The following is a 26,356-nucleotide window of genomic DNA, read 5'->3' as shown; positions in this document are numbered from 1 at the left end:
TGTGTGTGTTTGTGTGTGTGTGTGTGGGTGGGTGGGTGTGACTACATCATTACCAGGCTCCTCTGGGAACAGATAATCTTAACTGTGTAATTAGTTGTGGTGACTTATGAAAGTAGATATAATGATCGTCCTTTTATGAGTAATTTTATGATCAAACATGACAACAATTAAACGACTCCCCAGGGGCTTTTATTTTGTTCTTTCAGAACACTGACTCACTTTCAGCCTAAAATTGTCCCATAGCGGCATGCTGAGAAATCTGAGAGTGTCATGTGGTGACGCCACAACTCCTTCTCATGTTAGGACAAATGACTTAAAAGTTTTAACAAGCAGAACCCTTCTAGCTGTCCAGAAATGTCTGAAACCAATTATTTATGTATGGTTGAGAGCGGTAGGTGCAGCTGCAGCTCTGCTCGGTTACAGACAAATATCTTGTCAATGTGTCAGTTCATCACATCACGCTGTGATATTTTCTAAATAGGCTTCATCCTTCTGTCAAGTACGATTTTCTCCCATCTGTTTTTCTCCTCACTTTGGTGACGGCTAAACTTGGGCTTGTGTTTGAGTTTCTCTCCTCTACATCATGTACTGTAGAAAAACTGGAAAGTATCTGTAATGTCTATTGATATTAGATAGTAAATCAGATACTGTTGGTATTACAGGAGAGCCATCTAACAATATTGTTGGGTGTAAATTATTTTTTTTATGTTAAATCAAACAAAAGAGTTTTCCTACCACTCAAAACAAAACCCTGCTAGACCCTAAAAAAGTTCCAACTGTGTCTCAATGAACAGTTTTATATGTAATGTCGTCTGACTGGTGTCAACAATAACATGTGAGGGACATGTTGTTACTGTCTCCTGAATATTGGCAGGAAATATAAAAAATCAGCATCTTCAGAATAATAAACAGCAGTTTTGGTGACAGTGTGAGAGTTGATCAAAGCTTGATAGAACATAGTGATGGTCAGTGATTTGTATTTGCTTCCATTCACAACTATAATGAAACAGTTGAATAGTCCTCTGAATGTACAGCACTGAAATGTTTTACTTACAAAACCGTCTCTTTGAATTTCCATCTTTGACATTTCCAGTAGATCATAATTGCAGCAATTTCAAAAACTTGATTTTAAAAATGTTTTTCACGGTTCACAAAAAAAAGTATGTTGTTATATTTTCATTAAGGTGTGACCATAAATTTTAAAACAGAAAATTTGAATGTCCATTAATAAAAAACCCCAAAACATTAAAGTTGCTCAAATTAATTTTGTCAACCTGTGATGTAAAAAATTCTGAACAAGTCATAAAAATCAGGTTGTAATTTAGGCTCTAATTTAATTGGTTAAATTTACCAAAATTCAAGATAAAAACTAAAAGTCAGTCAATCAGACTACTGAGATTCATCAACTGAGCCTGAATGATCATACGATACACTGTCATACACTTCATTTTGGCATTTGAATTTCACTGATCCAGTTTGACTTCTTGACATATCTTGAATTTTTACATCTGGAAATTAGCGACTAAATTTAATTATAGTTTTTTAAAATACTGAACACTTAAATTCTCTAAATTTATGAACCCTAAAACATTGAAATTGCACCTTTTTAAATGACCTTTTTGTTGCTGACTAGATTCTAATTATTACAGCTCCTATTTGCTTTCACATTATACATCATGCATCCTCAGCACTCTTATGTAGTAAAACATTTATTTTACTTGTGCAGAATAACACAAAAACTCTTAAATGCTGAGAATACACCTACACTGAATACAATACACACTACACTATATGAAAAAGAAAGTTCTCTGGAATTTACTGAACAGATAAAGCTGTTGTCTGGTAGTAGGAGGATACAGGGGTGATAGTATTTTACTGGAAGTACAAGACCACACAACTAACCACAAACTGTCCTAACTGTCCATCAGGACTGAGAGAAACTTCTTGTTTTATCTGATGAACCAGTAAAACCTTGTAACTTTGGACAGAAATATTGCGTAACTTTCAGAGGAAGACTGTGCAGCTTCAATGAGTCAGCCTCCTAAACTTTGTGGTATGTTCAGCCGTTAAAAAACTGTCTTAAAAGTTTGAAAACGTCCCTCATTTAATGATAATCTGAGATGACTCATCAGGCTCAGTCAGAAAAGGGTCTTTTCATCCCACGTTGAACAAAATAGGTGACCCACGCTCCCATTGATTTTTCTGTGAATTAAGTAAGTGTCCATTGGCTCTGTTATAAACTACAATATATTATCCCTGCTGAGCTCATTGATTATAATGCTCTTTATCCAGGAACTCGCTGCCAGTTGGCACGGCTACCAGAAAGGAACAAGAAAGCTGTTTTCAGTGTAGAAAGTAGAAATGGCTTAAATCCCAATAATAGATTACAGCTTTAGATCAACAAAGATGCTGTCGGTGGGATACTTGACGGACTTCCATACCGAATAGGATTTCTGAGAGCAGCGGGAGACTCCGGAGCGGTTGAGGAGGATTTTAAGTAGCAGAGAAATTGTGAACTGGCAGCACAGATGCACAAAATCCTCACTTCACACATACATCAGCAAAAAAGGGAGAGAAAAAAAGCACAAATGTCTCCAGTAATATTAGAAGTGAGTTTTATTAATCACAAATAGAGTGGTTCTAGAATTAACAAAAACAACCCCAGCAGGCCATAAATGGACATTCTACTGTATGTGAGTTTAATTGAGAAAATCAGGTTCTTACATGATGCACCAGTCCTCAGAGAATGAATGATTGACAGTGCTGGATCCTTGAGGTGAAAGACAATAGTGAGTTAGCTTGGTTTAACTCGCCCCACTAATACAAAACACTCTGGAAACCATCTCTCAGTGATGTAAATGTCATCTTTATCACCAGATTACTCGACACAGGGGCTTCCTGTGGGGTAAATGTAGGTCTACATGTAGCTACCGTACATGAATTCCTTTTTTTTTGTTGTTCTCGTGTGGCTGACACCTGTGCATGAAGTTTTATACAACGCTGAATAATTCCAGCTTCATCTCAGCTGCAACGACACTTCCATGAACACAGAGTCAACTCATTTGAAACCAGAGCTCATATAAGCGACCCCCCTGCTTTTGGTACACATCTTTTCTTTTGCCTAATAGTGCTATGTGTCTTTACCAAAAATAATTCCCACTATATTTAGGCACTAATATATTTCTATGACTACTTCAACATGTCTACACCTTCAAATCTATGAAAAAAAAAGAAGAAGCTATTTACAAATTTGCAGATATGTAAAGAAAGGGAGGTGGAAATTTGCGGTGACATCATTCCTCTCAAACGCCGTGCTCGTGGGTTAAACGAATGCAAAACATGAACCCTCAGACAATATCGTAGAAATGTACAGGTGGGAGAGAGAAACTCGTCTACTTTAAGGGCAGAAGGCACTTAAGAGGAATGAAATTTGTACAAATGAAAAGGGGAAATGTATGCATCTGTGTGCTGCATGACTTCCATATAATGTATTTATAACAATGTACTTATAACTTGATTCATTTGTGAACTAAATTGAGATAATAGAACGCTTAGAAATGTTTTTAATACTCTTCTCGGTTCCTTAATGCAACATGTTAACCTAGAAAAAGACTGAGCGGTGTTGACAAATTCCTATGTGCAAATGCCGGGCAGATCGTCTCTACCAATGACTGATGTTCGGTTAACATTTCACCAGACCTGCCGATTATAAACCATTCATAACACCTGAACAAGAGATTCACTCCAGCTGCTTGCAACTTATATGAATACTGATACATATTAGATGTTTGTGTTTATCTGGTTCACTTGTTGGAGCTCAAAAATATGATGAGAAAGAGACAAAAATAAGAGAATAGTGAACCAGTGAGCTGTTTGTTCTGTTCAGTTTTATTTATATAGCTCCAAATCATACCAGAAGTTATCTCAGGGCACTTTTCACATAGAGCAGGTCTAGACCCAACTCTTCTCAATAACTCAACAGGACTGACACGAGGGGAGAATCAGCGTGAATTAGCCGAGCAGCTGTCAAGAAGCTCCTGTTGAAGTGTTATGAATGATGTGATAGTTACCTTTTCTCAGTCTTACAAATGGAAAGAGTTTCATATCGCCTCAAATAGGAATTCTTTACATTTTTCACCACTTTACATAATCTTCAGAGGAAAAAAAAAAAAAAAAAACCTATAACAAATCTCTATATACAATCAGTACAACTGTTAACCCTCCAGACCCCAGCTGTGTGTAACCCACTGAATGTCATTTTCTGTCTGTTTGGGCTTTGCTGAGAGCAATGAGTACAATAGGAGCTTCAGTCAAACCTTAAAAAAAATTTTTTTTTAAAAACATTTAGTCAAAACTAAATATTAGAAATGTTAGATGAGTTCTACTCTCTAATTAGTGCAGACATTAGCAAAAACTATTTGTTAACTGACTGGACATCAGCAAAGATCTAGCAGGACTCATGTCAGAGACTGTGTGTTGTAGTTAATGTAGTTCCACCTCATTCTAACTGTCTGAGAATTTTCACTGGCGTTGTTGGTACCTTTAGTAATTGTTGTTTAAATATAGGTGACTCAGTAGTTAAAACAACCTGATCCAATGTGTTTCTATGTAGAATTAGAATAGAAGTGGAATTTGATAGTACCATGTCTAGCTTTTACAACTGACCACGTTTTCCTCTAGTTTTGTTTGGGTCTGGAAGGTTAACTTACAAACCCTGTAATATTATTATTATAATAATGTAATACTGAACGTATGTATGACAGCAAAACTCTATCCTGGACAGTAAATTCAATATATACAAGATTAACAGCAAGCATAGAAGGACACTTAAAATCAAGAAAACGCAGCACTGATTGTGTACAGTGTTTCACAGCATTTGACTGGCACTCTTCAAAGCCTCTTACTAAGACTATCTACAAACATTAACATGGAAGTCTTTCACAACAGAAACTGGGCGATCCCAGCGGAAAAATTAAATATGTAAGACCGCTGATCAAGAACCACATCTTGATATGCTAATACAAGTCATGTTTGTCTTTCTTCTGATTGCAAAGGTGTAAATGCTTACAGCTTGATGCAAAGTGGTTAAAGTGTTACATATTTTTATCCACAACCAAAAAAAAAACAAAAAAAAAAAAAAACAAAAAAAAAAAAACACATGTTAGTATTTTACAAATATTTAAAAAAGTAAACCTTTATCTATAGGCATTTTAAAATATATTCCATCAAAAATAGTCTGACAAATTTCAACAGTAGAAAAGAAATGTTATACAAATGACAAAAGGTTTGAAGCAAAATGTTTGCAGTAGAAACATGTCATGATAGACTGACTGGAGGGAAGAGACTCCTCCTTTTCTACCTGGCAGAACAAAGAAAGGTTTTATTTTCTCCACCTTGACTCCTTGTTTTTTTTTTTTTTTAAAACCATGCGATAACTGTAAAGTAAGAACTCCATAATTTAGCAAAATAATTCATTGGTGGTGATAAAAGTTGACAAATGTATTTCAGTCCCTACGTGTGAAATAGTTTTACATACTGTTGTCCTGTGAAATCTTGTCACCTTTGGCAAACTTGAATAGTTGGATGTCGGTCATGCCGAGAGTTCAGAGCATGAACTGTGGCGGCTCCGTGGTCAGACAGCGTGGAGCGCCGTCCCACATCTCATGTCTTTTACTCGGCGCGTTGCCCATCGTCATCCTCTCCCTTTTCAGATCACGAAGGAGGACTTGTGTCGGAAATCACCCTGCAGACAGCAGACGGGAGCAACGTTTAAGAATTCATCCGACTGAAGAAGTGGTTCAATAGTAATACTCTTCAAATCTCTTTTACTTGAGAATTTTCAGCTCTACAAAATGGGAATAAGTAATAGTTTAACATTTCATATCATATCCACAATTTTGCTGGAGTGGGTGATGAGCCACACCAGGAGTCGGATGCATAAAACTGTGTAAAACTCGCTCTTCTGTTTTATAAATCTCTGGGTGCATGTGCCATAAATACAGTTATATATAAATAGATGCAGACTCGCCCTTAACCAGCTGTTTGAATATCAATATCTCTGTCTTTAGACCTGTCAATGAAAAGAACGGCAAAGGAGTACAGCACTTGAAACAGATCAGTGAGGTTCTCTGGCAGTGCCAGAACAGTTGTCGTTGCGTGCGATCATTAAACTGATATCATATCATTAAACGTCAGAGACATCATCTGTGATTTCATTCATAGCGCTGTTATTGAGTGCCTCACGATAAAAGATCAAATTAAAAGAACATTACCGCACGGAAATAAAGGAATGATGTGATTGATCATGAGAATTAAGTTTATAAATGTATATAAATAGATAAATCAGAAACCTGAGCACACAGCGTTATTTAGATTCTATCTCATCACCTGCAGATCACTTTAGAAAAGTCTAAAGTCTACGTGTGCACATTCTCACCACACATTCTTCTTTTATGAATACCAGCTTGGAAGATGGTGTACGTATGGTTTTTATCTGTGCATATCGTTTATACACATCTGCTGTCTGCTAGATGCAGACCAGGTGTGGCTCATTAAAGGAGCAAACACGTGCTTTTACACGTTTTAGCCCATTAACCATCATTGACATATTTTGCATTACTGCTGACTGTATGTTATATGTTTTTTAGACTGATTTCCCACCTTGATGTGAAACACTCATCACTCACATCAGACTGTCCTTCACCAGTTTAAATGAACTTTATTCCTTTTTTTTCCATAGTATCATTTACAAATTCTACTGGCATCCACATCTATAACTGCTCTCCACTACAAACCTCGTCCTCCGTCCTGACGTAGTCCACTCCATCTCCTTTAGCTGGAACTTTGTAACTGAAACACACAAAGCACATGAAGGTTTTATAGATGATGCAGTGTGTGTGTTTGTTGATCATCTGCACGGGAGGACGTGTCCATGTCTTACCTGTTCCCTGTCTGTTTTTGGCTGGAGAAGTAGCCTCGCTTGTACGCACAGCAGATCCCCACTGTTATACATAAAAGCACTACCACCACCACCAGCACTCCCAGTATGATCCCCGCAACATCAATATCATCTGTGGAGAACGATGATATTTAGTTGATCTTAAAAGACAGAATGATGGATGATAATGTATCAGTGAGACACTTACAGACTTCCATCTTCTGAGGTGCACACTCAGAGTATCCTGCATCGTTCTTTGCTCGGCAGAAGTAATCGCCTGCATCTTCTTTTCTGACTGCGGAGAACTTCTGCATTGGAGAAAACACAAAAGATCCTGTCAGTGCTTTTTAGTCAACAGTTGTTTTTTGAGTAGTATTTTACTGGATAATGGTAAATGCTGGTATAAAGTAATAAAGTGGGATGTAGGTGCAGTAAACATTGAGGGAAATAACTGTACTGACAGTTATTATGAGTAGAGAAGGAGTGACATTGATATCAAATTTGCATTCTTCTTGATTACAGACTAAATGTCATCACCACGTCAGGTTAAATATTAACACTGAGCACACCTGGACTTACTGCTATCTGTTTTTTGATAAAAATGTGAACAAATGAGCGACTCAGTGGCCGGACGTAACCCTCGCTGATATCTGATTAAGTTCTCTGGCACACAGTGAAGAAGGGAGGTACATACAGTATATATATACATTTACTTTACACAGTAAATGAAAATTAACTCTATTTATGGAGCTGTCAGTCTTTAAGCCACATACCAGAGAAGCCTGTGGTGCTATATTACATTAGCTTTTAAAAACGGCATAAAGACAGTGTGCATTCTGCTGCTCTGTGCGGTGAAACCCACTGCACTCATGTTATGTTTTATCAGAAACATTTATAAAATAATAGGAATGATAGATTATTACAACATTAGAACTGTGGAAATGTTTGATTAATGAATCCTTGTTATTTTCCTCCTGGTAACAGCCTTTGTGTTGTATATCTCTGTCGTTCCAGAAATTACAGAAAAAACAAGATAAACAAGACATTGTCTGGGTTTGTGACAAGTTTCCCAAAAATGACGAAGCTGGAACTTCTCCTGCCCAAATAACATAATCTAAAATATTAATACAATTCACCAAATTCCACTCTCTCCATCAGTTGGTGGACATTATTTTCCCACATGAGAGAAGCAGAGGGGAGTGAACAGTCTAAAAATAAGTCAAATCGAGATAAACTCCTGGAGAAAAACATTCTCCAAACCTCATTAGTTTACAGCTCTGACTGTAAACTTAAACAGTTTGTTCTGGTGAGCTTGCGACGCTTGCACTAGAATTTCACATGAAGACAAACACTGCAGTACGCTGCTGTGTGTCACGTCTTAGAGGCTGGCATGAAGGTTGACAGGAGAGCGTTCGAGGCGAGCCGCCGAGCTGATCGAGCTGTGCTGGAAAGCGAGCGAGAATTGAGGAATGTGCAAACGAGGACACCAGATTCCCCTCGTGGCTCAAGCCCTCTCGCACCATCAACTGTCTCCCCAAAATATCTGCCCCCACCCCTGGGCGTCAGGCCACCGTCCCCCCGCTGCCCCGCCCTTGCCACTCATGCGTGTCCTTGTCCAAATACACGCCCGCACATACTAACCAGAGTTCCTGTTTCTGAGTTGAGCGTGTACGTTGAGTTGAAGAACTTGAGGCTGGTCTTTGGGTCATCGGGAATCTCCTCCTTGTCCTTGAACCACTGGTACTGAGACTTGGGGAAGCCCTCTTCCTCCACGCAGCTCAGCTCGGCTGACTTCCCAAAAGGCACTGATTTGGGGACACTGCATTTTGGCACCACCGGCTTTACTGTAGTGACACAAAACATATGATGATATTCATGATGCTGGATCTTAATGGGGGGGAGCTTTACACTTCATCTGTAAGCATCACAGTGATAAAAAAACTGACAGCGTTCTTTCATGATGCTGCTGAGCCTATGATTGACTATGATGCTTTAAAAAACAATGTCACCCTGACCGCTTATGGTTCACTGGACTGACAGCATTGACAGGACCGGACGGGTACATGATTTTTGGGCCGTGCCAAAAAACGCCACCAAAACACGCGGCGCTTTCTTTCTTTAGCACTGCAATTCAGAGCAGATGCAGTTTCAGAGGTTTCCTCTTATAGCCTAGAACACGCCTTTGCAGCTGGGCAGGTCTGGTCACAACACATCCTCGAATGTATGCCAAAGGGTTGGTGCGACCTACAACACGGTGTCATCTTACTGCATCCAAAGTGTGAATCACTGAGCAAGGTCTCTCTTTTAAGGGCACAATAATAGCTTGTTTTTTTTTTAATCCTGCGTTTAGATGAATCTTTATCATATTGTCATAAATCTATCTCATATCTTTGACTCCACATGTTTTCTAGGCCTAAAACACACTCGCACAGATTAATCAACAACACAGGTAATTCAGATTACCTCTTACAACAAGGTCAATCAAAATCTCATCAAAGGACTTCTGGTCGTTAGCGGCCGTGACCTCACAGCGATATTTTGCTGTATCTGATCTTGTGGCGTTGGTTATCAGTAACGTGGCAGGTTCCCTGATCACCGCTCTGTTCTCCAAGTCACCTGTTGGAAGGAAAACATGTTCAACAATGTAATTTATACATGTGCAGGACTGTGACACACTCTGAATCGGAACATTGTGTGTTTTATACTTTACCTGAGACCCTCTTGTCAAAGTACACATAACTTGGTCCCTCGTTTTTTATCTTCTTCCATTCGATTCTGGGCTCTTTTGTGGAAATGGACTCAATCAAACATGACAATTCAATTTCTGCAGGATGGAGAAAGAGGAAATGATGACATGACAGGAGGAGAATTCAAGATGGATGTGAAAACTGTTCCTGCATTTTTTTTTGCGTGATGGTGATTTGTTGATTAGATCTTACTGTCAAACTCATTAGTCCACGGCGAGTGGTCGTTTGATTTCAGCACCACCGCTAACACGTTGAAGTAGCCTGCAAAACAGGAGAGAAGAGGCAAAGCAACATGAGACTCTTCAGAGCATGAATTTTCATGATACAGTGATGATCTCACGCTATATGCACAATACCAGCTGACGTCCGCTGATGTGCTGCGCTTGTTTTAACACTCTCCTTGAGGATGTTTGTAACCCCTTCACTGATCTAAAATTTCACAAACTCGATTCAAGTCAACCTAAATGTCAATCCCACATCAGTGTGATGATGTTAACATGTTGGCGCTCTTTGGCCTTGTTCTGTTACCGTCCATCTTCCATTTTTAGTTGTGTTGGTCAAACCATTGTGTGTGTGTATATGTGTTGAGGGTGGGGGAGCTGTTTCCATGCACACTGGATAATTGCGCAGGGAGGCATGTGCCCTTTTCAGGGCAAGCTCACCATGCCAGTAGTTCAACCGCCTGCCGAGCCCTTCTCTCTCTCTCTCTCTCTCTCCTGTCTCTGTCTCTTTCTCTCTCTCTCTCTCTCTCTCTCTCTCTGGGCCTGATGCTGTTGCCCATGTGGGACTAATGGTGCAAAAGCACCCCGGAAAGATCCGTGTTGTTATGTGGTGGAGGGATAGGGCCTTGGGAGGAGGAGGCACTGCTGAATCATCCTGACAGCCATTAGTCCGCAACCAAATCTACACAAAGTCACTTCCACATGAATGTTAAGTAAGAACACGCTCATGAACACTTCCACAGACATGAAATGATGGTCTGGCTCGTGGATGCAGGGTCACTTGTGCAGATTGTACTGGCACTGAAAATCTATGGAAGGCCTAACCTCCGTTTCTGCAATCTCTGGACTGAATCTTAAAAATTGAGTTGTGGTAAATTATTATATGATTTATGTGTGAACATTAGCAAGAAGCTGCTTCCACATCTATCTGGCGTACACATACAGGCAAGTCACGATACATCTCAGTGGGCCATTAGCATCCTATAGCATCAAGATGACCTGGATTATTATATTTTCACATATTTTCAGTTGTCTAATTGTGGAGCATCTTCTTGTGGATTGAGCATCATGGTTCACAGTACAGTACGTAGGTGTAGTCTGCTACTAATTAGAGGTGGAAGTGTTACTGGGCCTCTCATTTAAAGAAAACTGTTCAAACGGGGATAACCTGACCTGCACCAACTGTCATGTGGATACACAGCAGTGTCTAGGGTCACCTGCTAAAGCAGACAGGCTAAGCTGATTAGCCCACGGTCTTTCTGGAGATCATGACAAGACGGCAGCTTGTTTTGAGCCGGTGCTCGCAGTAGTAACGGCGCACGGACGTCAAAAGTAGGTCACACCTTCATTAAACAATGAGAGATCTATGCTCAAGAAGCTCCTTGGAAAAAAAAAAAAACAAACAAACTTTGAAGCTCATGTTTGTACTTTATATGGATATTCCTGTGTCAGCTAGAAAACAGGCCTCGCTCATAAACCGGGCCGTCTACACAAACATCTACCCTGCAGTAAAGTCTGTAAGAGAACTGTGAACCCTGACCTGCTCCGGGGTCTGTAGCTGACCCCTGACCTCCGAGCGGACGGGGGCAAAAGATTTCCTCCCTACAAGGAGAATAATACAAGTATTGTATGATATGTGAAGGTACTTGTGGGGGAATATAGTTCCAAAGTACATCAGCTGAGGACAACAGTGTCTCATAATTGTTCTTATTGCTGACATTCATTTCAATAAATATTTGATTCAGCTTTACATCTTTCTATATCTTCTTCCTGATTTTTTTTAACAAGGAATTTCAAAGTGGTAAGGATGACAAGCTGCACTTCTTTTCAGAAATGTGACAGTCAAAACATCACCGATCCAGTCAAGCTACCTCTCCACAGTGCAATATGCAGAAAACACACACACACACACACACACACACAATTCTGGCAGAATTAAAAGCTACGGCAGAGAAGAAAAGGTTTTCAACTTGCAAGTGTTTCTGTGCTGCAGCTTGTACAAATCTAAGCCGTCTTATGATGCAAATTGACTGAAGGGTAATTTTTTTTCTCTCCACTGAAAGGTAGCAATATGACAGAATCCATGTTTACATGAAGGTGAAGATACCTGCTCTTCAACAATATAACATCCTGTAAGTGAACCTGAATTCATCTATCTAGGCTACTTGTAGAAATATGTCATTTTCACGTTTTCTGACAAAAGCTTGTGTATGTGAGGCATGTCACCGCTTACTTCTGGGTTTAAGTTTCAAATGTACTGCGTGCACTGTGTAACTTTATACCAAATCTAAGTAGGCCAAGCATGCCTAGAGTCCAAAATATATCAGAATATGCCACGTTGAAATAGAATCCAAAGTTGACGATAAATTATTCCGAGTGATTAATTTAGTACCGAAACTTTCCATTAAATGCAGCATTCGGTTTTTGTCTTTGGTCTGGTCTGAAAGAGCTAATGGAGTTTACCCCCCATCCCTGTCCTCCTCCTTAATTCGGAGGGTATTAGAGCAGATTAGGTGCCTAAGTGAGCTTGACGTAGAGATAAAAAGCTTGAGAGGTCTGCCATGGAAACAGCTGTCCAGGAAAACACATGAAACCACCACTCAAGAGGACTGAAGTTTGCCTACATAATACATCCAGGAAGAATAGACCAGTGAGTGAAATCAAGATTCATGTCCATTATTGTTGTGTATTACAGGAAAAAAAACCAAACTTGCACAGTGAATATTTTAGCAGAAATGCACCCAAACCATCCAGAGGATAAATGACAGGTTCACACACCTTCTGTCCAAAAAACACATGAGTATAATTATTATTTACTCTAATTACACTTATTTTCAAATGTTAACTTCTGCTTCAAATATACATATAAAAAGGTGTGACTTTGGGCTGGGTTTAGATGACCCCCCCCCCCTCCCCTTCCTCCTCATCCTAAATATTTGAGCGATCCATTTAACAAGTGGCCCCCTCCTGGGTAGCCTTTCAGCTTCTGGCTACATCTTTATCCAACTGGGCAATAAGAAGAAACAGCTGGACTGGCCAGTAAAGTATCAGAGCTTGATGGAAGCTCAGGAAGTGCTGACTGTGTGTTATAAGAGCGGTGTTTCCCATCTCTCCTCCAGTCTGTCTGACACATCCTTCCCCGTACTCATCCTGTCTGCGTTCTTGTCTCTCCTTGAATAGCCTCTAAGGTCTTGCCCTTAACCATCAACACAGTCAATAATAACTGTTTTCCACTAGTTAAACATCCACATCTTTTTGTTGTCGTTTCATGTGTTGCCAGTGTGAAAATGACAATTCTTACTCTTACTACGCTACAGCCAAACGCTACATGACCGGGTGTGTGTGAGGAGGAAGTGGTGTGATGTAGATGATTAGCTTTTTAACCATGCAGGTGCTCAGTGACCTACATATGCTGTGATTTTCTTTTCTCTGTTTCCTCTCTCTGTTTTTTTTTTTTCCTTCTCGGTCGGACACAGCTGTGTGAGATCTGGCGATCTGCAAATCTGCATCAAAGTTGTTTTTTTTTTTTTTAATCTTCCTTGCTGCCCCCATGATGGGCGCAGGGTATTCTCTGTAATCTTAGTGTAATGCCCTCATAAACCCCCCCAGGTTTTTACATCACTGAATAATACAATAGGCACAGAGGAGCTGGGTATTTCTTGATGCCTGCACTGTGTAATGAATCCCTCCTTTTTTTTTTTTTTCTGTTGTTCCCCCACGGGAAACCACATTTGTTTCCCGTGCCGCCGCTCGGTGAATCCAGAGAGGTGAGGCCCGTATCATAAATAGAAAGGTTCAATTAAGCAACCCAGTGATATTCCCTGCGGTGCACCTATGCCTCATGCCTGTGGAGATTATTCCCACGCCCCCCTTGAAAAGCTCAAACATCAAAGTACGCACACACCCACTTTCACTACTATCAACCAGTTGCTGTTTTTAAAGTCAGCACGTATTTGAGTAGTAGCAGTGTGAGCCGCACAGAGCCAAGCTGTTCATATTCTTTTATTGTCTTTTAATTCACTATTCTATCTGTTCTGAACTGCTTCATTCAGCTGATTCCACACGGAGGAGTTCGGTCTGTTCAATAAGTGCAGATTGAACAATTAATTTTCTCCCCTAGTCCAACAGAAATGACCGGTCATCTCGATAAAACACCCTGTCATATCAACCACTCACATCTCCAAGGCCGTGTCCTCCGACTGATATATTTTTTAATACTTTATAAAAATGACAACATGACAGATTGTACTGCGTGTGTCTCAAATTGTCTGCACTACTTCGGTGATATCACACCGAACACCAACACCTTTCCACGAGTGAGCATGTGCATCCAAACGCACGTGCTGGGATATGAGAGCATACATGTTACATATTCACTGCATATAGCTTATGTTACATGAATGACACGGCCTAGATACTCCTGATACTTATTCAGCACCATGGTTTCAATTTAAACACAAGCAAACGGGCAAACAAGGGACGCGAACGACGACGCGGCCGGAGTAACGCTGCGACGGCGAGATGAAGAATGAAACACATGGTCACTCTGTGCTGCTTGTTCTCTCTGCAACCTCTGAATAAATAAGCAAACAGAAGTCAACACCAAGCAAACACACACACACACACACACAGGTCATTAGCAATGTAAATCTGTGTTCTAGTGAGTTATGAGACTTATAATAATCAAATGAAGAGTGTTCACAAGACAGTGACGAGGCCAATGTTTCCTAATGTTTTCAATTTATAAAACATGTTTCATCTTTCATTTATAAGATATCTATTTACTGAGATTGAATCATAATATCAAGACAGTTTTATTTACAAGTATATTCTCAAGACTTCTAGGTCACAAGATGTTCAGTTTCATATATCTCCAAATGCATTAAAGAGGCAGTCAGCTAGAAAAAAAAAAAGAGCTGAATAGTTGAATTCTGCAAACTTTCACTGGCTTATTTAACAAGCTTATTTAATGAGTGTAGATTATTGGATCATTTGCACAGTTAAAGCTCTGGGTCTATGACTGGATCCTTTCAGAACTGCAGATAGAGTGTGTGTGTGTGTTTGTGTGTGTTTGTGTGTGTTAAGAGGTTGCCAGGTCTCCTGTGGGGTTTTCACTGGTGCATCCCTTTAAGAAGTCTCTGTTGGAATTTCTCTGCTAAAAGCAAACACAACATCTTTCGAGAGGTGTAAATGTTTATGTTCTCATACACACTGGGCTGCGGTTTTTTTGGCTCTGCGCACATGACTGCTGAGTTTCTGGTCACAGTGTACAAAAGTTCAATATGAGCCCTGAGGGGGGAGAAAGGCCGCCCGAGCCAGTGATGAAAAGTAATTTCCAAAGTGTTGAGAGGGGCAAAAAATAAACCTGTCACTGAGCTGTGCTGTCACCTCTTAAACAATTAATAAGAGATTTAGGGAATTATGTCATGATGATGTCATCTTGAGCACGACTGAAAAGCCCCAAAAAACTACTGCTAATTGTTGTTTGACACAGTTATTCAGTATAAGTATAGTTTTTCACTGAGCATCTAGTAGTCCCTATCTACAATCTTCAAGGGGAGTATCACGTTAAGGCCAAGTTCTAAACAAAGTGATATGACTGTGAATCATTAGTGAACTGGCCCTATAATTATAGATATTTAAATGATGCTCTGTGACTGTGACGCTGACAGGAAGCAAGCGAGAAGTTGAACGGTGCGTTGCTGAAACACTCTCATGTCTCGCACGCTTTCCCCTTGAGGAGATGCTAATTTCCATTTGATAAAAGTCTATGATGTCAGCTGGGACACAAAGCCTGACAAATTAATTCATAAGAGCATCGCATATTACCATAAGCTTCTTTCTGAGAGACGATTACAGCTAGATCCTAGACAAAGCGTGCTCTGCTGCTCTAGTTCCCATAGCAATATTGGTGATATTTCCATAGTAACCGGATTCTCTTTCTGTCTTACTTTGCTGTTTCCCCTTCCCTTCCCCAACTGGTGACCAGCACTAAAACAGAGGCCCCACCTGTTTTTGGTAGCTGTGGGAGAAAGTCACTAAACAGACCTCAGAAGTCTTCTTCCATGAAAATAGTAACCTCCTGACATGATGACAGCAAGGGAGAGAGGTTTTAGGGCTGAGCTGGCAGGGAGAATGACCCCAGGTTGTATTGTCACAGCTGTGGTCATCCAACAGTGTCGGGCTCTTCCCATCCCCGTGTGTGTGTTCAACTTTCTCCGTGCTCACACCTCTGTAGAAACTGGTGGACATTTCAGATGACCACACAGGTTCTAATTAAAGCTTAAACCACCACAGAAGAAGAAGGTAGAAAAAGATGACGCTCTAAACAGATCTGATGTTCTCATCTGCTGCTATTTTTTGTCTCTTCGGTGGAGTTTACGTCATGTGTGTGATGATTTATTCCCTAAACTTGTTTTATTATCTGTGACTCATCTTTGATTGATAGACTTTTCCCACTCATACAAGTGAAGAAGCTTTTTTTTGTGATATTTTGAGATCTTTTCAAATTTTCCACTAAGGTTATGTTCCACTAAAAATATGAGAAAAAAAAAGAGGTGGATGGAAACACACCTTATTACATGACTAAGAGAGCCTCTGGGTCAACTCTCAATTCTGTTTGGCAAACAAGATAAAAAAAACTAAAATTGCGCCAAAAAACATAAAGTCTTGGAAAATGCAGATGCTCCTTCAGCTGCTAAGCAAATGTCACCACGTTTGAGCTCACATATGGATGATCCCAGAGCAGCGTGTCACTGTAGGAGCAGCAAACTTCCAAGTGTATGTAAGATATGCAGCTATATTAAACCTACATATAAATGTATCACATGCTGAACAGGGGTGGAGTGGTCCACCGAATTCCTGGTTTGCTAAGTACGGCATGTCGGTATTTGGGTCATAGTTTGATCAGTTTCCAGTAAAGTCAGGAAAGAGAGCTGACAGCTAGTGGAGTTGGGACTAGCTGTTTATATGATCTTCACTGTAAGCGTAGCATCCAGCATGTTGGATGCATCGACTGAGTCACTGTGTCTCTTCCTGTGGCCAAGTAGCATGACGCCTACAGAAGTGTAATGTTCAGAGATGAGAGTGGTCAAGCTAACACTGTGTTCAGAATGCTAAGTGGTCAGCATACTAGCAGCTTTAATAAGCACAGAGAGATGAAGATGAAGAGCAAGGAGGAAGTATGGATGTAGTAAGTCCAATAATACCAAAAGCTCATTTTTATTATTTCAAAGGTTGCATTTAAATTAAACCAAGCTAAGAAGACTCACAATTAAACCAGCACATATCCTGTTTGTGTGTTTATCCTGAACTGAGCTTGATGTCCCAGACATTTTTTTTTTTTTTGCATCACTCTACCTCTGGTGCATAAACTAATTCTGTCTGACTAGAAGTTGTATCCTGGTATCAGGACTTAATTCAAATGCATCCTATCTTTTCCAGGTGTACTCAAACACGGTTCAGCTTCCCCCAGAAGGGCTCCTTGTGTATTCATTTATTCTGCATTTACATATGAAGGTGCTGCGGGCCGTTATCTGTGAGCCCAGTGAGGCCAGGGCAACCCATGTGCCTTACTGCTGGTGAGCCCTCTGATCTCAGCAGGGTCAAAGACTAGGCCTGAGCCAATGAGAGGATGGAGGAGGAGGGGGAGTGGGGTAAGAGAGTAGGGGAGGAGCCGATGGTGTCACTGAATGCCTGGGAACCTGTCACTTTGTGTCAGTGTTAGCGTCTACATCTGGCCTGCTCTCACTTTGACCTCAAGCAAAGTACAACTAGCTCACAGGACTGGACCACAGAGTAGGAAAAGCAACTTTTAACTCTTCCACCTTACACGCAGCGCCTTTCACTCGCCACGATGCAAGTCACTCAGAGCCATCACTTCACATCAGGACACTCACAGATCCAACACTCACTAAATGGCTGTTTAGAGTATATGCATGTCTAAAAATACTCACATATCACGCTTCATGAATCTGACTCAACTGCACACAGACTTAGATCTTACCTTTTTCAGTAAGTTAAGTTGATCTACTTCCTATTTAGGCCTTTTTATTCATAATGACATTACAACAGGAAAATACAGCTATCTTCAAAGTGGATTTGTATATGAAAATAAAATCCAAAAAATATATATTGTTTCCCTGGCATTTCCTGAGAGCCTGACCAATACCTTCATCACAGTCACACGTCACTGCATGATTTTTAACAGTTGCCAGCAAATATAGTGAAACATAAATGTACTGACAGCACTGATGTGCGTTTTGTTTACTGTCTATACAAACAGCCACAAGCATTGATACCAGTCATAAAACACATGGATCAAAGTTATATAATAGACGCTGAAATGATTGCAGATTATATAATCATTTTATATTATATGCTGTTATATAATCATAATTCTTTGATTCCGTTTTTTATTATATCCCATGCTGCAAAATTATTGACAAAAAGAGCACACAGTCTTACTGCTGATGCACGTTTTAAATGAACGATCTCATTTTCCTAAAAAACGTGGCAAATACAATACTGTAGATAAGGAGTGTACACCTTCTAAACACCAGGCTCCTGCTCTTTAGTCCCGTATCCTCTCATGTTGCCAATGTTGTTCTTGACAGTAAGGCCTTCAGAAAGAACTGCTGTTCACTGAATGATTGTCAATGATAATATTACTCATTCATGAAGTCATGTGAAACATCTTGGCACTCAGATAATCAGATCCTGGCTGCTGTATAAAAATAGTACTGTTGTTTGGAAATCACACTGCCTCTTCACATGGTCTCAGCAGCCATGAGGACCAATGGAGACCTTTGTTTTGTGACACAGTTTCAGGCTGTAGGACTGAATGAATGCTTAATTAAACAGAACAATGGTCACATCCGGCTATTGTGACTGAGGACATAATAACCATCGACCACGTACTTTGTGAATAAGTAGACCTACATCTATAGACAGAAAATCCTGTAATGAGATCTCGAGGAAAACATGATACGGCGGAGTTATATTTGAGATGTGTAATTTCAGTATTGCACTCGCTGCTGAAACACTGTGCCACCTCCTCCTGCTGTGTGCACATGAATTATTAGAAACATGATATTCCTTATGCTTCATACAAATAAAAATGTAAGAATGTGCACATCTCTGGAAATTATAACACCCACACTCACTTTATGATGCTTTCAATATGAACTTAATTACTGACGGCGTGCATTCAAAATCTAAAACGAGCGCTGAGGGTGGGATAACAAACCTACATGTGGTGACTCTGTGGTCAGTGTATTGCTGATGTGGACAATCACAGGTAATATCTTACAATCATGAGCTGTTCCTCACTGGAGTGAGAACAGGTTAGCATTCAAATGTGCAGACACTATTTATAGTGGCTGTCAGCACCAGCCCGAGCCCAAGCCCCCCCCCCCCCCCCCCCCTTCGCAGACCGCTAATTGGGATCCCTCCCAGGTAAGAAGTGTAAGCAACCGTACCTCTCCCTGTCTTTCACAGGCAGCCAGAGAAACACTGACCGCGCTTGGTGATGAAATAATTGGCTGCTCATTTTTTTGAGCCCAGGTCAGCCTCTTGAGGGAGACAGTGAGAACGCCTTGTCAAAACAGATCGAAGCATAAGGCCAAGAGGGTGAGCGGGCCTCCCCTGGCGCAGCATCTCTGTTATGCGAACAATCTGACATGCCACACATGTTGGATGTCCACATGAATTGGGGAGCTCCATGGCGTCAGCTTAAAGGAGATCTAGCAGGAGGAGGAGGGGGTGGGTTAGGGGGGGAGGAGGGGGTGGGGGGGGGGGCTAATTCAACTCACTGCAACAGTTTTTTTGGGCTGCAGTCAAAGTCAAATCCCATACTTGAATTGGAGCTGCTACCATGAAAATCTGTGTTAAATCGCGCCACACTCGGTGCCAGAATTAGCTCCTCACCGCACTCCGCACAGATGGCATCAGCGGCGCTCATTGCGAATGCTTCACATTCTAGTCCAGGCTGCCTGACCCCTTCCTTAATCCTAATTAGGAATGCAATTTCCACGCAGGCCTTTTCCAAGCATGATGAAAATAAACATTTGTATGGCTACGGCATTGGATTATGGGTAATATTATTTCATGATTCCAATAGACCGCTGACTGTGACGCCATTTTAAACCGATCACTAGAGCGGGCTTTTATAAATGACTATTGCTACTGTGCGTTAACCTATATCCTCCCTGTGAGTCAACAATGAACTGGTCAGATAATAATACATGGTGGTAAATCCCTGGATAACATTCTACTGCCGGTCCCTTCAACCACACACACACACACACACCAAAACCTCCCCCACACTCAGTATACTTACACTCACACACACACACACACACACACACACACACACACACACACACACACATCTGACCCTCCATAGAAATATTCACCCTTTACTAAAGCTTTCCATCAGCACGCCACAAAGGATTAACCGATAATTCCTCTATAACATATAAAGATCTGGAAACACTCACATCTGTAGATATCTGGCTAATCTGGATGCTAGGATATTATATTAACATGTTTTTTTTTTTTTTTTTTTGACCAGCCAGCAGTTCCTTTACCTAATAATGCCCTATTTGGCCGGCACACTGACAGAGAGGTGGTGGTGGGTGGGGGGGGTGGGAGGTGGAGGGGGTGGGTGGGGGGGGGGGGCAGCTGAGCCACTGTGCCACAGCCTGCAGAGATAAGCGCTTATTGTTGAGTGCGTGGACGGTGAGCGTAACTGGCTACGATGAGCTAAGGCTCAACTGACAACTGAACAATAACACAACACCACACAGCAGAGACATGTTGACATAGCAGGTCCAAAAGGTTTAATCTGCCTCACTTCCTGCGTGCTCCAAGGATGCCCCGCTGTGGGCTGAAAAGAGCTGAACTGAAAGGGTGCTTTTTGCGATGCGGCCTTTAGGGACACACACGCACCAACTTTTTTTTTTTTTTATACAACTCTGCTGACTTTTATTTCTGTTTTCATGAGTTGTGCATTTTCTCCAAGCTGCACATGTCTACAGTATACACAGGAGTTCAGTGTTCTAGATATCAGTATTCTAGTCTCATTGAAATTAAAAGACACTCACCAGACAAATGTAATAGCGCATTAAACACACACACACACACACAACAAGAGTGTAGCCGAATGCGTTCGTATCTTGAAACTGTGTAGCTGTGTGTTTGTGGCACTCGGCAGTGTAATGTGTGAGGGATGGCAGCAGGAAGCTTATAAAGGCTTCATAATAAGGCCTCCCAGCAGCATTCAGCTCAGTCATCAAGATGCTATCAGCTCTCCAACAGCAGGCCCACGACAAAAATCCCAGTATTTCTAAAGTCTACTCTTACACTGGCTTCCCACAGTCCAGCCTATTAAGTGGTCTTTGTTTTCTCTTGAACAAAAGCCATGTTGTGTAGAGGAAGTCTGAACACTGGAGAAGCATGATTGACATGACGTACGTCTGGTTACCGATGGAGACAACTGTTTCAGAAAGCCTTTCTTTCCCAGCTTTACCTTCCCAGGCATTCAAATATTTTCTTATGTCTCCAATCTTTTTTTTTTTTGCATGAATTTTGCTTTTTCAACAGATGACTCATGACTTGTTCTGAGAACCGTCCACATGCCCTTCCAGATTACTGTTTTCCACAAACCGTAGGAGGTCAGTAACAGTCTCCAGCTGATGAAGCCTACTGTTTAAGCAAATATAAAGTTTTACAGAAGCATTTGATTGTTGCTTTACATCAACTACAGCAGACAGAAAGGACCGTCTGTCAGCGACGGTCCAGCGAGGAGTCAAGGGTCAAACACGTTACTGCTGCTAAGATTTACTCTTTGACAAAGATTTCCTTTAAAGCAGCCACTCTCAGACTGTGGCAACTGGCCCCTGTGTTGTATTATGCTGTGGGAAGCAATTCTGACTGTTTCATTGTTCCTTAGTAAGCACTAGTGTGGAGTACATGAAGAGGAGTTCAGAATGTGAGGTCGCCAAAAGTGTGTGACTGTGTGGGGATGACTGGCCACAGGTGAAATAAGCTTTGACAGGCAGGCGTGGTTGAGGGGACCGGGGGGTCACTTAATGCCCCCGAAGACTTGCAGAAGACTTTAAATGGAGAAAGTAATGGTATGAGGGCAGGATCATTTATACAGACACACAACTTTCTCCTCTGTCGTTCTGCTTGTTGTGGAATATGTACATTACACAACAAGCAATGATTTATTTACTTCACTTAAGTTACTATGAAGAAAACAAATATTTACTAAAGCTACATGGCTTCACAAAATGAATATAATTAAAACAACATAAACAAAAACCTTGTCTGTTGAAATGTGTTTATTCTAATCACTGAAATAACTCCTAATTAAGAGGGTGGAGACGGCTGCTGTCATGAGCCACATACTGAGAGGAGAATTCCAACTTCTATTTTGCAACACACATAACTGGGAATAAATCATGACTGCTACTTATTTCAAGAGGCAGTTGTTTATGAACAGTATGTGCCTACCATGTCTAAATATTGAGACATCAAAGTACGTAATTTCCAAGCAAGAATTTGAAAACAGGCAGCCCCCCCCCCCTCAGACAACAAATGTGCATAAAAGCATACTCTAGACTCAAATAGTTTGCACAGGCTGGCTGAGCTGTGGGACAGGGAATGTTGCTTGAACAACAGCTGGGGAGGGGAAACCATATGAGGCTCCTGCTGCTGACCCCCCTGCTGGAGCCGCACTTCTATCACCTGCTCAGAGAGGAATCCTTGATGGGTTTCCGTGGGAAATACCAGACAAAGGCATCAGGCAGCCGAATGACTGACCGTTTCATGCCACCCATTCTGTTTCCAGGCTGCGACGTGAACTATGCTGCCATGCGTACAGTCACAAAGGAAGTAAAGGTGTGCTGCGCGCAGCTACGGTGCAACTTTTCGGGGCCGGGGAAACAATGACCAAAGTTCCAAAGTGCTTTCGTGGTAAGAATAGAGGACAGCTGGCCGCCTCAGTCACGCGCTGTCTGTGCTTGTGTCAAACATAACTGCTCCGTTGTGTTGTGCGTTCTACGGCTGAATTTGGAAAACATGTGCTCCTCTGTTCAATATTTGCTTTATTACACAAAACAATCAAGAGGAAGTTGAATGCCACACACACACACACAGCAATAATGACAAAATGTTTCAGTTGAATCTTCCCCTATAGAATACAAAAATGTTTTATGGAGCAGATTATAACGGTGGTCACACGCAAATACAAAAATCTGCACACATCTGTCACTTGATTCAGTAAAAGAATCCAAACCTCATAAAGTGTACTGTCTTATTTATGACTGCCCAAATGATACACATTTTGCTACTTTACATGCAGTGTGGATGTGAAATGCGTGCAGGAAAAAAATAACCTGTTAACTAATTCAAGTGAGCATTAGTCACAGTGAGCAGGATATGCCGTCAATTACAGACTACAGTCACTGTCACAGTCTGTCTGTTGCCCCCCAGTTAGGAGTCTCCAGACTGCACTGAATTCTCTGAAAGTGTGCTCAGCAGGCCCAGCCCTGATAAGCAAAGACTACCACTGATTGGCAAAACGCCAGGCTCAATCTTCTTAAATGCATCCATCTCAACACTGAAAGGAAATGGAGCAGCCATAAGTGGTCGAGTCCCATTCATAATGACGGTTAGAGTCAGATCTGACTTGGACCTTTAGCTTGGCGCATCACAGCAGCCCTTCCCTCTCTGCAGAGCCGAGCTTCTCACTGAACGGCGTTACCACGCTAACAATTGCCCCAAAGGAAGCCGCCCACAGATGTGAACACTGATGATCTAGAGTGTTGATGATCTGAGATAAAACCGTACAGTTGCTCAGTTCTGCATGAGTGATCCTGTGCGAGGGAAGGGAAGGGAAGGGAAGGATGGAGGAGGGGGCTGGGTGGTAAGAGGGGAATACATTACACTGAGAACTGGCTGGACGGAGGCCTTTTAGAGACACTCATCAGCGCGGAGATACAGATTCCTTCTGAAAGTGTGGTGGAAAGCTCATGAAACCATAAGATCATTGTTCTGGCTCAAACCAGATCGGACCAGAATGAACGGCTGCGAGGGAGCTCCGGGTTCAACTTTGGGGTGGAGTGCGGTGGGTGTAGGGGTTGGTGGCCTGTTGTATGTTTTCCCTCTTGTTCGCCTCCCACAAAAAGCACACAGGCCTTGTGCGCACACCGTAAACTTTACCCCTGCTGACTAAATGGCTTTTGTTCTCGTGTTTTCTGCTGTTGTTTTTTTATTTTCTCAATAAATTATTTGTTGGCTCTTCGCTTTTGTATGCTGAATATTTTAGGAAGCACACATCTGTGCTTTCTGTATTCTTGGGTTCAAGAGAATAACTATGAGATGGGGCCTTGGGTATGAGCTAGACAAGCAGCAGACTGCAACTAATGAAGAAGTCGAGCACCTGAAGAACAAGGTGCGGTTTTTGTTTCCTAAATGTAAAAACTATTTTCTATACTTAACTAAAAATCAGACACAGATCATGCAGCTTTTTAAGGTACATAAGAGCAAGTTGAAAAGGGACTGTTTGATTATCCAGATTTGATTTTTACTTTCATTTTTATACATAGTTTTAATAGCAAGATTCATAAATAAATACCAAAGAATGTGCTCATATTACTATGAAGTTCCAGTAAGTGCTTGTTCTTGTTAAGGCTGAAAAAATACAGCTGTTATCCTCTGTTGAAATATCTTGTTGCTTGAGTTTTTTTTTTCTTCTTTTCATCTGTTGTGGTATCTCTCCACACGGCGAGGAAATGTTTTAAGTCTAGGAAAATCCCTGATAATAATGCCCTGTGATTATTATGGCTCTGTGAATAATCTCAAAGTTCTACATGGCTTCTTGTAAGGTTACCTTTTAAGCTTTGATAATGAGCGTTGTATAAATATGTTGGGAAGTGGAGTAGTCTTGTGAAAGGAAATAGCAGTAGATAACATGCTCATTTTGGGGGAATGACTCCGCTCTCTTACAGGATATGAGGTTTAATGTTGAGAAACTGACAATTAAGCTTAATTATAACCTTAACTGCATAAAATTCAGGAAATCCCTTAACACAGATGGGCTGTGGAATATCCACTGACGCATCCTCCGGTTCCACTTCATTTCATCCCCCTTTCTTGTTTTCCATCATTTAGACCATGTCAATAAAGATGATATTCTACATTCTATTCCTTCTCTAAGAGCTGCTGTTGGCTGGTGTCAACAGTTTACTTTAGGATTCTGTGACTAAAACAGTCTTCATTTAATATTTAAGTCTGTGATCAGCTTTGAGGCAGCAGTCCATTTTAAATGACCTGTTACAATGATGACAAACGCCTGACAAACTACTGAGTCATAATGAAATCCACCCAAATTGCTCTCCTCTTCTTTCACTCTGTTGCTTTCTATGGCGCAGAAACCGAGCAGACCCACACGCAAAGCCTCGTTCTATTGGAGCTCAGACAGGGGCCAGCCACCATGTTACAAACTCGTCGCCTATGTCTGGAATCCTGACAAATATCTGAGGCACTTACTTACCCAAAGTATGCCCTCACACACATGTGGCAACAGCCTTGTGTATGCTGTGTCCGATCTTCTGCTCTAGCATGATTCACAGCAAAGCCTAAAAAGCATGAACCGTCAGGGTACCGGTGATCTTTTCTGACAGAATCAGGAAATTCCATTAATGCTCTTAGATATCAACTGTTTCATCTCTCTTTAAGTATTTATTCCTGTTCCATCCTGCAACACTTTCACCCAGGACAGTTTTTTTTTTTCCCACAGAGTTGATGAAGTTTTAGTGGACACACAGGAAGAGCATTCAGCAGTGGGTCTTCATGATCATTCTGACTTTTTCACCATTTGACCAAACAGCCACTGGTGTATGAGATCAATACCGCTCTGATCAATGCCATTTGGATTATATTCTACTAAACTATATTTTGGCAAACTGTAAAACAGCCTAACAGTGATATCAATTCTAGTTCAATCTCAACATATTTACCACTGAGTAGTCCAGACGGGATAGCCCTCTCGCCATATGGACAGATGGTCTGGTTACAATCTGTCCAGTCAGCTGAATGCACACTGTACGTCTGATGGCACTGGTGGGCTGTCTGCAGCAGTTTAGCTAATGATCATTAGGGATGAATATCGTTGGGATTTTATCAATACCGATACTTATTGATACTCTTATTGATGCTACTCTTCATAATTTGGTGCAAAAAATAAAGATACGAAGATAAAGATACTCTTCAACAAATGGATTGGTCAATGGAAAAAAACAACATTCACATAATGTAAATAAGCCGAGTTAGCCCTCTGAGCTAATGCGTGCTGCTACTTAGCAGTTGATATGGTGATGTCTAATGTCGGCAGAAGGCAGAAGACAGAAGATAACGTTATCTCAGAGTGTGCTCCAGGCAGC

The 26,356-nt window shown here is 41.1% G+C and overlaps 1 protein-coding gene across 1 annotated transcript in view; it reads right to left on the bottom strand.

Moving 5' to 3' along the window:
- Positions 1–2,598: 2,598 nt before the first annotated feature.
- LOC122995761 (junctional adhesion molecule 3B-like) overlaps positions 2,599–26,356 on the bottom strand; it is a 44,820-nt gene continuing 21,062 nt past the window's right edge. Inside the window, exons 3-10 of the mRNA XM_044371126.1 lie at positions 9,877–9,945; positions 9,648–9,761; positions 9,401–9,553; positions 8,579–8,781; positions 7,146–7,245; positions 6,941–7,070; positions 6,795–6,849; positions 2,599–5,743 (exon numbers count right to left, since the gene is read on the bottom strand). Of these exons, the coding sequence (XP_044227061.1) occupies positions 5,708–5,743; positions 6,795–6,849; positions 6,941–7,070; positions 7,146–7,245; positions 8,579–8,781; positions 9,401–9,553; positions 9,648–9,761; positions 9,877–9,945 (860 nt within the window). The 3' untranslated portion in view covers positions 2,599–5,707. The remainder of the gene's footprint in view (positions 5,744–6,794; positions 6,850–6,940; positions 7,071–7,145; positions 7,246–8,578; positions 8,782–9,400; positions 9,554–9,647; positions 9,762–9,876; positions 9,946–26,356) is intronic.

This window comes from Thunnus albacares, chromosome 13 (genome assembly GCF_914725855.1).
Source record: "Thunnus albacares chromosome 13, fThuAlb1.1, whole genome shotgun sequence".
Classification (NCBI taxonomy): Eukaryota; Metazoa; Chordata; class Actinopteri; order Scombriformes; family Scombridae; genus Thunnus; species Thunnus albacares.
Note: the sequence above shows the minus strand (reverse complement) of the source record. Positions and strands in the feature narration are given on the sequence as shown.